Genomic DNA, 12,242 nt, shown 5'->3' on the forward strand with positions numbered 1-12,242 from the left:
TCAGGATTTCCCCCACCTTTTTATTCTACAGCAGGCACATGTAGCCTCCCACCCAAATTTAAACCAAAGCTGTCCCTGGCCACATCCACACCAGACCTTTACTTCACTTTAGACAGTCATGGCTTCTCCCAAAGAATCCTGGGAAGTGTAGTTAGTGAAGGGTGCTGAGAGTTGCTAAGAGATGCCCTATTCCCCTCACAGAGCTTCAATCAGAGCTGCTGACTGTTAAACCACTCTGGGCACTGAACCTCTGTCAGGGGAATAAGAGTCTCCTTTCAGCACCCTTCACAAACTACACTTCCCAGGATTCTTTGGGGGAAGCCATAACTGTCTAAAGTGAAATAAAGGTCTGATGTGGGTGTGGCCCCCTGATTAGGCAAACACAGCAGCTGTGAGCCTGGCTTTTAGAACACTGACAGCTGGTTCTTACTGAGCATGCCCGGCCTTATCATTGAATTCAATGCTAAGTTTCTTAAATTATTTAAAAATCATTTTTTTTAGCTTTTAAACTGCAGAAGGTGAAGATCAGAGTATGGGGCAACGGCAGTAATAGGATTACAGGTACTTTGTGAACATGGCCAATTTTTAATTAATTTCAACAAATTATGAGAAGTCTGACAGAAAGAAGTCCAAGAGGGGTCTGGTTTTTACTCTCTCTTTACACTTTGAACTCTCAATTCTCTCTGACTGTTTTGTGTATCGCCATGAAAATTTACAGGGTTATTAAGCAAGCATTTCTGAGTTCAAGACTATAAGGTTTTGTTTTGAAATGAGCTTATGAGAAGCATCAGAATGGCAAGGGGGTATTTTTTATTTAACATTGTGGAATGCGAAAAATCCATACTGAGTATAGTATACAGCCACTCTCATGACTGTATATTTAACAAATAAATAAATATTTGTAATTGTTCTTACTGTAAAATAAAGGCAGAATGTGTCTTCAACATCCTCCCCAGGGTAATCTAAAAGCTGTTGAAGGCTCCTACAAATAAGGTAAAGGAAAGACAAAAGAGGGTAGGAGAGAGAAACAAGTTAGCTATCTGAGTGTTATTCATGCATAACATAAAAACCCCGTCTTTCATCCTGCTGTTAAGGATTTCTGGAACCAAATTTTAGGAAGAAACTGAGGAAGTGACGCGTTACAAAAGCCCATCTGATCCAAACAGAAAGTCACAGGGGAAGATTTGGAATTGCATTATTTGTGTATTAACAGCTGCAATATATATATAGAAGACCTCATTCCTTCCTTCAACAGTTTGCTTATAGGGCAAAATCCTTGCTCCCACTTCCTCTACTCTCTGAATTTTCTTAAAAGTACAATTGCCAATTCTAGGCTGGTTGTCTTGCACGATGGACTTGAAAACATACTTTTGATACTTTCTACCTTCCTTCCGTGGGAGACAGCTCCTTCACGTCTTCTAAGCAAGGCTTCACATTCAAGAGTTTCTTGTACAGAGCCAATGGAAAGTGAAGATCCACAACAGTGAAGTTGTATATAGCCAATCCACAGATGATGCCAATTAGGTGAAACCAATTGTGCTCTACAAAACACTTCAGACACACAAAGGGAAAGGCGTGTTAGCAGGAGGGAAGTGTAGGTAAGGATATGGAAAGTTTAGATCTGGAAAGCTGCTAAATCCCTCTGGAGCCCTGGGCCTCCACCTTCTAACTCAGCAGAATCCCTGGCAAACTATTCAAGTGCCTAAGCCAAACACACTTACGGTATCTGAAAACCACAGAAGATTCGATTCAGAGTAGGGGGTGAACATTCCATAGATAGGATTCAGAAGCTCTTTCAGCAGCAGAAGGAAGAATTCCTTTGTGACTCCACCAGCATCAACAGCCTCCTCACCATCAAAGATCACCTGCCACAATGTACAAAACTGAGTGTCAGCAACAGCAATGGGCAAGATGCAGCGCAGTCAATATTCAGAGTAGATCTACAGAACTCAATGGACTTGTCTACCAGTGAGCCAACTCAGAGTATGACTCAGATGCCTATTTGCCCAGTGTTTGAATGTGACTCTTCTGTTGTGGGCAGGATCCAGAAAATTATGAACAGACCTCAGTGTATTTTGCAGTAGAAAACATGGAGCCAGGCCTCAGTTGGTAAAGGGATTTGTCTATGTGGAGAGAATTATGGATGAGCATTCCACTACGTGTGCCCCCATCTTCAGTCTGAAGTAACGCAGGCCAGACATAGATTTAGTGCATCAGTGAGGAGAACTAGCACACACACACACACAGACACAGACAGAGAGAGGGGGGGGAAAGGGGAGAAGGGAGGGGAGGGGAGAGAGGGGAGAGGGGAGGAGAGAGAGAAATTATTGGAGCCAGAAACTGCCAGGGTCTTACCTTCAGAGGCTTTTTCAAGTCAATATCTGAATGGATGCTTAGCTCTCTCAAAGCATCGCCAACCAAGTTGCTCCTACGGACATGCAGGACCAGGAAAGGACTTCGAGCTAAAAGGGGCTCGAGGGTGAGGAGCATGAAAACATTCTGTAAGTTCGCTCCACTGATGGCCACCTATAAACATATAAAAAGTCACGATTAAGAAGGCAGAAGTCTAACTTGTTCCCTTCTCTCTCTCTCTTCTTGAACACTCCTTGCAGAGGAGACAAATTGATCCGGCTGCTCACGCAGAAAGAAAGAAAATGGTGTCGCTAAGAAAATTAACGAGGTAGGCCCAGAAGTTGGGGACAACCCTACAACCTTTAAATGATTTAAAATCGGCTTTTAAAAGTGGGTTTTTTCTGAAGCAAGAGGTATCCCTTGCTCTTTTTCACACACCCTTCCCTTCAGAGCCAACAACAGCTAGTGTTAGGTCTACATGTCTACCCCACCTCTTGGCTATGCGTTAACAACTCAAGCCATAAATTGCAAAACCGTTTCAAGCCGTCGTTCCAAATTGTGAGTCGGAGCTAACCATGGCTCCAAAATATGAAACAAAGAAATTCACAGCAATAAGAGGATGAAGGACTATTGTTCTTTAATAAATTAGAATACATTTAATAGCCTAACCATGGTTAGGAGAGCCATCAGCATTAATATACCACCAGCCCGCAGACCAAGGATCAACAACAGACTGCACTAGGATCAAATCTGGCCCTCTTCGGGATGCCAGTTAGCCCTCCTCTTGTCACCTGAGGTGCAATGCATGGGTAGAAGGGCTGCATTCCCTTTTGCTCAAGCTGCCAAGGGCTACATACCACTGGCAGGCAGGGCCAGCTGCAAAAGTGGGCAGTGCAATGGATGTAAATTACCCCTCTGTACATCCAAAGAAGCAAGAGGCATAATCAGAGTTCCAGGGCACATTCAAGCCAGGCAAAAACACTCAAGGGGGGATGCAACATAGGGCCAGTAGGAGGTCTGGCCAGGGAGTGTGTATGGCCTGGGGAGAATCTCGAGGGCCAGACAGAGAAGCTTGGAGGGCCATATTCATGCCTGGAGCCTGAGATTCCCCATTCCTGGGTAGAGGGGTCAACGTCTGCAGAAATAGGATTTAGTGACAATTCGCTTTCCAGGCAGGGAGTGAGATGGCACCACATCATCTCCTCAAAGCAGCCATCCCATAAAACTAGGTGCTCCACAAGGATGTTCTCCTAACTTCTCCCTTTCCCAAAATTTGGAAATATTTTGACAGAGCCAGGAGGGGCATCCATTCCCCCCCCCCAAAAATATCCCCATCTGTACAATATAGGAGGACTGGGGGAGGGGGGGTCATTCCCTCTTCCCCTGATTTTGAAGAAGATATTAAAGATCAAGAGCCAGTAGGAATGTGGTATCCCACTTGTCAATCTTTCCTGGAAAATCAATGTTAGTTTTTTTCTTTTCTTTTTTCCCGATCTGCTGCAATATTTTCCTATGCGCAAGTCTTCCAAGCGGATTTTCCTTCAGAGGAAAATGTTACCTCAGAAGTAGCCTCTCAAACAAGGCAGCTATTCTTTGTACTAGCGCCATCTACTGGAAAAGTATGACCGGACTGTATGAACCGAATGCAGTATTCAGTTCTCTGTGCAACAGAAATATTGTCCTGTACTGGTAGGTCTCTTCCTTTAGATTTACATTTTAAAACAAGCAGAAATTCATTAAGCGTAAGGCTCACCCATGCTGAGCGAATCAATATCTGAATCAGAGCCAAAGTACACGTTATGTCGGAGATCTACGCTGGGATCTCCCTTTAAAAAATTAATAAATGAAAAGCAGCTGGAGCAGAGGGAAGGGAACTCCAAATATGATCCAAATGGAAGTGCTTTGCTGGATTGCAAGTCACCTGCCCAAAGGTGCTGCTAGCCCCAGACAAGTAAACATACAGATCTGTGGAGCGACTTTAGATGAGTTGGGACAGATTTAGAAGGGGGGAAGTTATTTATCTATTATAATAACCAATAAACACAAAACAGAGGCCAAAACAGATACAGAGAAAATAATCTGATCACAGAGAGCTAAAAATAACGTAAAAGGAGCACACAAAAACACATCCCAACTGCCATAAAAGTAGAGATGAAAGAGTTAATATCAGTATTTAAAATGATGTGGCGGATTAACAGTCAATCCTTCTTCCCAGGAAGACTCTAAGAATTGTAGCTCTATGGGAAGAACTGGGATTTCCTAACACCTCTCAACACCCTTAACAAACTACAGTTCCCAGCATTCTTTGGGAGAAGCCATACCACTGTTTAAAGTGGTATAAGAGTGCTTTAACTGTATGGTGCGGGTGTGGCCATAGTATCTCAGCATAACCTTTGTAGCCTAAGCGTAGATAAATCTTCTTAGTTATATTCTCTCAGCAATCCTTACAACAGTCCTGTAAATTAATTCAGGTATTGTGTTCCATATTCGATGGGGGAGCAGAAGCAGAAGACAGTTGCTTGTCCAAGAGCCTGTTTGGTGGTGGCTCTGTGACTGTGGAATGACCTCCCCATTGAAGTGTATCTCACCCCAACTCTGTATTCTTTCAGACACCAGATGGAAACCCACCATTTAGAGGCCAATGGCTTAGGTCATTTTTATGGTGTTTTAATTATTTTATTTATGCAACTTATGAGAATCATGTTGATGCTTTTGTTTTATCGTATGTTATGCTTCTTTTATACTACTTTGTGTTTTTTTGTAAACCACCCTGTGTCCATTTTTTGTGAAGGGCAGCGCAGAAATCTTTTAACAAACAAACCAACTTTTTTTTGGGGGGGGGTACTGGCAGAAAGAGGAACCGGCAGTCTACCTGCATCTGGAGTTCAGCATCTGTCTGCAGCATCTTGGTCTTGGCTTGCGCATCGAAGATGAAAGGGTAAGAGCACAGGCTCACAGCATCCTGGAAAGGAGGAGCAGTTCAATTTAATGGTGGCAGCCTGGGCTTCTGCTGAGAACTACTTTGGCAAGAGTAATTGGAATGGTTACCTGCATGATAGATGGTCTTACTTTCTGGGGGCAGAGGGAAAATAAAAAAGAGAAAGAAATACGAAAGAGTACATGAGCTTTCAATTAGAGCACGATCATCAATTACATTTTTATCCTACCCTTCCTCCAGAGAGCTTGGGGGTGGGGTGACATCTGTCCTCACAACAACCCTGTGAGGTAGGATTAGGCAGAGAGAATATGATTGCCCCAAGGTCACCCGGTAAGCTTTGTGGCTGAGCAGGGACTTCAGCCAAGGTCTCCACTGTCCAAGTCCAACACCCTTAGCACTCAAGTGGAGGCTGATCCACTAGGGTGACTGGGGCACTGCCCCACCAACCTCAGTCTGCTCTCACCAGCCTCCCCTGCCTGCCTTCTTACTTACAACCGGCCTAGGGGGTGGCGCTGCCCATCAACCTCCACCTTCTTACTCTCAGTGTTACCCTTACAGATCTTAGCATGGAGGAGGATGGTGTCAACAGTAGAATGATATGGCTCTGCCCATCACTGGATCTGGCTGTACCTACTGTTGGCCTCCCTGCTTCCTGCCCTAGCAATCCCAATGGGCACCAGCCACCACTGCTACACTACCTGATGGCTTTCAGTAGGTCTTTTCCTGGTTTGCAAACTGCGCATCCGCACACACACTCTCTCTCTGTGGAGAAGTGGCACCATGCAACCCCCACCCGACTAGTAGAGAAGGTTGGTTCAGTTCCCTCATCAAGAACGAACACAACCTGCTAGAGAAGTGCCAGAGACATTTTATTCCAGGACCAGCGATCCTTTACCAGACAAATTCTTCTAAGTTTCCATTTCTCCTACAATTCTTCCCTCTCTTTGGTCACTCCCCATGCCCCCTAGATTTGGCTCACAGCACTCATCTTAAGACAGATAATTCCACCATCATATCACCTCTACTGATGGTTAAGAGCCCTCTCCTACCCACTGAGCTAGCCTTCTCTTAAGGCTTCCCTTCCAGCCAGAGGTGCTCATTACCTAGAGTGTCCCCTCCCTCTCCCTTTTCTGTTTCAAAAGAAGGTTTGTCATGCAGCATTGGGAGTGAAGATAGGAAGAAGTTGCTGGTCATGACAAACTATCTGTATCAGAGGTGGGAAACAAATCTAGCCAACAAACCAAAGTTTCCCCACCTCTTGCAGGCCATATTGAGATGTGGGCGGAGTTTCAACAGAGTGCACACAGCCTTTGGGCCACCCACCTGTCACTCCCCTGACATCACAATAACTTCAGATTACCCAAAGGAACATTTTTTCTTTGCAGGTGCAGCTTGAGCTTCTAAGGAAGAACCAGAAGCATACTTTATGTGCACTCCTGATTAGTCTTCATCTTTAGCTAAGGCTTGGAAGTTTCCCACACCTGACATCATATATGACATAATACATCGGAAAGGTGGGTGTGGTTTGCCCCAAATGGCATGGCAATTGACTCAGTTTATATATTACACACACACACAAGGTATTGCCTATGCACATACATGCATGTTGTATATCATATGTCACACACCCACTTGCTATTTAGCACTGTAAGAATATCTGCTTTTCATTAAAAAAATAAAGCTTCCCCTTATGGGGGAAAAACTCTGAAACCAGGCTTCAAATCAAAGTAAGGTCCCACATAGCCTGCACAATTCTCTGTCCTTCCTTGCGATCTGCCCCTTTGCCTCCCTTGTTCACTTTTATACCCGACTCTTTCATTCCATCAGAGAACGTATCATCGTGAAACATGTGACATTCTCCAGCCAACCAAATCTTGAAAACCATCTAACCATGCGTGTTAAAAACTTTTGACACTGAAAATCTGTGCCAACTGAGCAATTTGCATTTGGACTGTGTTCAGTTTTGATGCAGAGTGCACACAGCCTTGCAGCTGCAACCCAGGATTATTCCTTTTGCTTGGACCATTGACATGAAGCCTCTTACCATCCCAGCTTGATGCAAGAACCACATCAGGTAGTCTTCCTGAATATCCACCAGAGTGGAAATCTCTGGGATATAAAACTTGTCATATTCTACATGTTTAACTTTCTGATTTACCTGATTTGGGGGGAAGAAAAAAACAAAACAGAAAAATAAAACATTTTGGAGAGAAGCAAAGAACACAAAAATCGTACAGCATCAGGCACGGTGCATTTGAAGGGTAAGGGTGGTAGCTAGCTCAGTGGCACAGCATCTGCCTTGCATGCAGAAGGTCCCAGATTCAATCCCTGGCATCGCCAGGTAAGGCTGGAAGACAGCCCTGCAGGAAACCTTAGAGAGCTGCTGCCAGTCAGTGTACGCAACACTGAGCTGTATGAACTAATGGTCTGACTCAGTATAAGGCAGCTTTTTGTGTTCCTAAGTTCCTTCGTACAAAACAACCAGACCCTTTGTACACCAAATTAAGGTGAACAGATTGTGTGGCTTGAGCCTAAACACATTAGGCTCTTCGCATACAGGCTCAGATGCAAACATGAAACTCATTGAGCAAGCGGTAGGTGGGGAAAAAGTGGGGGCAGACCAAAAGAGGCATGCCAGCAAAATGACATTATTCCAAAGCACACACATTGACAGCATTTGCCATGTAAAGCTAATCGTAGTTTAGCACTGTAGGCACTAGCAGAAAAGGGGAAGGGCCGTAGCTCAGTGGTAGAGTATCTGTTTTGCATGCAGAAGGTGCCAGGTTCAATCCCCAGCGTGTCCTGGTAAGGCTGGGAGAGCCTCCTGCCTGAAACCCTGAAGAGCTGCTGCCACTCAGTGTAGACAGTACTGAGCTAGACCAATGGTTTGATTCAGGATAAGGCAGTTCCTAAGGAGCACGTGCAAAGTGCTCTACTTGCATACTCCCCCTCCTCCTGCGTGGCTGGAAGGAGGAACAAAGCAAGACTCAGTTTTGCTTTAAGAGATTTCTGGCTTGTCGTTAGGTGCAAACCAGAAATTGTGGCTTAAATTAAATTCTAGCCAATTTCAAAACAAGCCAACTTCAAACCATGGGTTTTGAAGCCTGTTTGCTTATTTTAAACCACAATTTCTACTTTCGTGTGTACAGACAAGCCATGAATCGGATAAGTGGAACTGAATCCTGGTTTATTTATCCTCCAGACTTAACAAGAGAAGGGAGGGGGAGTGCATGAGCCCAAGGTGTTGCTTTGGCTTGCAGAGGCTCATTCGTGTAACAATAAACCATGGTTTACTATTACATGCAAACACATCCATTCTGAACATCTGCACAGAGCCACAAACAGAACTGTTTCCTTACTTTATGAAGTTTCTCCAGAAGTTTTAGTGCAGCTGTGATGTAACTGCTGTAAAGGACAGGGATCAATAATGTTTTTCTCCCATTCAAGAGGTAAACCACAGCACCTTTATAGAGATCCACCAGCCTCAAGAAGTACCCTGGACACACCTGAGACCACCAGTTATCTAAAGAGGATGACACAAAGCAAAACATGTAGCTATTAGCTGCAGTGTCATTATGATCCTATTAAAAGAAATGTTTAAATTAAAAAAAACACATCATGGCTGCACCCTCATTTTATTGTAGTGACTAAAATCTCAAGATAATCCAAGGGATCTGATCTGCAATTTTAAGAAATATGTTCCTACGTGTACAGCCCAATCTTGCGGATGTTTACTTGGAAGCAAGTCCCACTAGATTGAGTAGGAGTAATTCCCACGTAGGCAAACAAAAGTCTGCAATCTTAAACATGGATGCCTGTCATGAGTTTGACACTTGAAAAAAAAGGTCTATGACAGGGGTGGACCTTGAGATGTTTGCTGGACTCCAACTCCCATCAGCCCCAGCCAGCGTGGCTAAACAGTCAAGGATGTGGGGAGTTATACTCCAGCAACATCTGAAGGACTGCAGGTTCCCCATTCCTGTTTTACAGTAGTGTGGTTGACACTGCCTTGGCAGTGACTATACACCAGGTATGGGGAACCTTTGGCTCTCCAGATATTGCTGAACTACCACTCTCATAAGGCCCAGCAAGCATGGTCAATGTCCAGGGTTGGTGGGAGTTTACTTCAGCAACTCTCCTTAGAGCAATCTAGGACAGCAAATATGATATAAAGAACAGGGGGTATAAAGCTTGGTGTGCAACTTCTACCTAGGACTTTACTGGGATTTCTGTCCAGGCGTAGGATGGCCATCGCCAAGGGAAGCGTTAAGGTTACATAGTACTTTGAGTCTTGAAACGGTGGGAACTCTGGGAGAATCAGATAGATCCTCATGGCTTCAACATCTGGAGGGGAGCTGGGCAACTGTGGGATCAAAAAGCTTTCGAAGCTCTTCAAGATCTGGGAAGTGAGGGGGGGAAGAAGAAGAAAACAAATGAGGCACAAACCATAGTTCTTTCAGATCACTTCTGACACCATCATAACGTCAACCCAAGTAGACATAACAATCATAAGAGCATTGCAACATGCCTCCAAGTGGGAACTCAGCCCAGTTCTTTAGAAACCTACAAAGACATTGGTGACTTTAAGATCTACAGAGAAATACTAGCCCCAGTGCATGGCCCAGTTGGGCTAGATTAATGTCACCTGATCAACAGCAGCCGAAAGAGTTGCATGACTGGGGTCTTACACATACAAAGGCCTGCTTAACCATGATAGTTTCCTATGGAGTAAAGTAAAGCAGCCTTCCCAAACTTAGGAGTCCAACAACATATGGAGGGCACCATCACCCACCATCCCCAACCACCGGCTGCTGCTGATCGGGGCTGGTGGGAGCTGGAGTCCCAACAATTTCTGGATAGCACCAAGTTGGGAGCAAAGCAGGGCATGGACAATTTCCCAGAAGCTTTTTATTAAGAAGGAAGCATCATGCATTTGGCTATGCCTCCCCAACACCCTGGGAACCCCACGATAGCAGAAACACTGCCACCTGGTTCCATGACACTGCAGCTGCAGCCTGGGAGAATCACACAGAACATCAGAGCCATCCCATTGAATCCAGCTGGAAAAATTCTACATGTTGCTGATTATTGGGGAACAACACAGTACAACTGAAGCTCTAGCTAGCTTCTCAAGCATCTTTTCCTCTCCCTTTGCTGGGCATCAGAATGGCTTGATCGCCAGTGAAGCCATTCCCTGGTTTAACTGCCTCAACGCAGTGAACACACTGAACAGCCTCCATGGGTTCTGCTTTTTGGAAAAGTGAAGAGTTTGAACATTCACATACACAGAACCTCATGTCTTAACCAAGAGGAAGCTGTGGCCCTCCAGATGTCTTTGGATTACAACTGTCATCAGTCCCAGCCAACACAGTCCATAGTCAGTGATGAGAGCTGTAGCCCAGCAACTTCCGGAAGGCCAGAGGTTCCCCAGCCTCTGCTTTAAAACCTGACTGCTCCATCTCCTGTGCAATTGGAGCCTGGAAGAAATGATCTGCAGAGGAGAAGCTCTAGGTAGGAAGACCTGTGTTGGTGACAGTTAAGCGCCCGTCCCGTCCAAAGCTCCTCCGCTGCAAATCACATCCCCCTGGCCTGAATTTGCACAGCATCAGTAACTGGAGAGCTTCGCTGCCCCCCACTCACAATTGGTTCATTTTGTCCCAAGATTGCACAAGGAATACTCTGCGATGATCGTTCTGAGCAAGCTTGAAAAACACCACCATGCCTGGGGGAGCTCATCATCAGCCCGGTCAGCTCATAACTGCTTGCCATGCTGCCGCAGCTCTCCCCAACAGCTCCCATGTCTTCCCCCAATTTACTCCTGAAAGGTGGAGGAGAGTTGTCAACAGGAAAGGCTGGTGTGGAAGATTTTGACCAGTATCCAATGCCTAATGTACAAGGCATTGGTCAGGAACCTTCCACCTGCGGGCCAAACTAGGCTCGCCAGGGCTCCCCATTTGGCCAGCAAGGCTGCTTTGGGGAAGCCATGTGGGCTCCCAATTGTTCCTTTGCTGGAGCAAGGCACACTCCCAACATTGCTGGTAGGTGTGTGCCTTGCCCAAGGAAGGGGAAGCGGTTTCCTCCTAGGGCTGCTCTTTGAAGCCTCCCCATCCCTTCCCTTTCTACCTTCAACTTTGGGGATGCAAAGCAGAAGTGCAGGGAGACTCACAAAGGGCAAAGGATCTTGACAGGGGAGTGAGACAACCCATTTGTCAATCATGTGTCATCATAAGTTGAGTTGCCAGATAGAGATCTGGGCCCCGAAGCCAAAAACATTCCCCACGCCTTGCCTAACCTTGTGCTCTCTTAATACTTTGGATTCTTAACTTCCATCAGCCCCAGCCAGCACAGCCAAAGGCTAGGGATGATGGGAATTGTAGTCCAAAATATCTGGAGGGCACCAGGTTGGAGAAGGCTAGCAAAGATACTTGCAGTTTATTTCCCAGGCTCCCTATGGGCAATCTTATGCATGCTGGAAGGAAACTCCCAGAGCTTATGCCTTTATTGAGAACAGTAGATTCTGTTGGGAGGTCATCACACCAGGTACGCCTGCTAGCAGCCCTTCTTTCCCTTGTCAAGTTTTGGGAAGGGAGATGGGAAACTGCCAGGGAGGGTGGAGGTGCTACAGCAAACAACTACAACAAGCTGGTTCAAATTTGGGAAGGTTTAGGCCTAGCTTGTAATTGCACACCATATTCCAACCTGGGGGAGTTTGGTTTCCGAGCCCTCCAATTCTAGATTCCAACACCATCAGGAGAAGCAGCAGCCAGGTTTCAAAGGTGCTTTTGAGACTAAATGTATAGTTCTGCCTTTACATATGAATGGAGGGGAAATCTGCAAGATTTTTGCCAAGACAAGTCCTTAGGACGCTTTGAGTCATACTAATGAGCATGTTGTGGCTTTGCTTCTTCTTCAGACATGTGATTTGAAGAACCAGCTCCTCCTAAAAGCCCTG

General features: G+C 45.4%; 1 protein-coding gene across 5 annotated transcripts in view; it reads right to left on the reverse strand.

Moving 5' to 3' along the window:
* LOC133363727 (probable E3 ubiquitin-protein ligase HERC3) overlaps nucleotides 1-12,242 on the reverse strand; it is a 72,283-nt gene that overhangs the window by 10,307 nt on the left and 49,734 nt on the right. For all 5 annotated transcript variants that reach the window (XM_061583038.1, XM_061583040.1, XM_061583039.1 and 2 more), the window contains 9 exons: nucleotides 9,500-9,689; nucleotides 8,650-8,813; nucleotides 7,335-7,448; nucleotides 5,401-5,424; nucleotides 5,225-5,314; nucleotides 2,356-2,526; nucleotides 1,722-1,865; nucleotides 1,385-1,551; nucleotides 916-982 (listed from right to left, as the gene is read on the reverse strand). In XM_061583038.1, coding sequence (XP_061439022.1) covers nucleotides 916-982; nucleotides 1,385-1,551; nucleotides 1,722-1,865; nucleotides 2,356-2,526; nucleotides 5,225-5,314; nucleotides 5,401-5,424; nucleotides 7,335-7,448; nucleotides 8,650-8,813; nucleotides 9,500-9,689 — 1,131 coding nt within the window. The remainder of the gene's footprint in view (nucleotides 1-915; nucleotides 983-1,384; nucleotides 1,552-1,721; nucleotides 1,866-2,355; nucleotides 2,527-5,224; nucleotides 5,315-5,400; nucleotides 5,425-7,334; nucleotides 7,449-8,649; nucleotides 8,814-9,499; nucleotides 9,690-12,242) is intronic.

Source organism: Rhineura floridana, chromosome 9 (assembly GCF_030035675.1).
Source record: "Rhineura floridana isolate rRhiFlo1 chromosome 9, rRhiFlo1.hap2, whole genome shotgun sequence".
NCBI classification, from domain to species: Eukaryota; Metazoa; Chordata; class Lepidosauria; order Squamata; family Rhineuridae; genus Rhineura; species Rhineura floridana.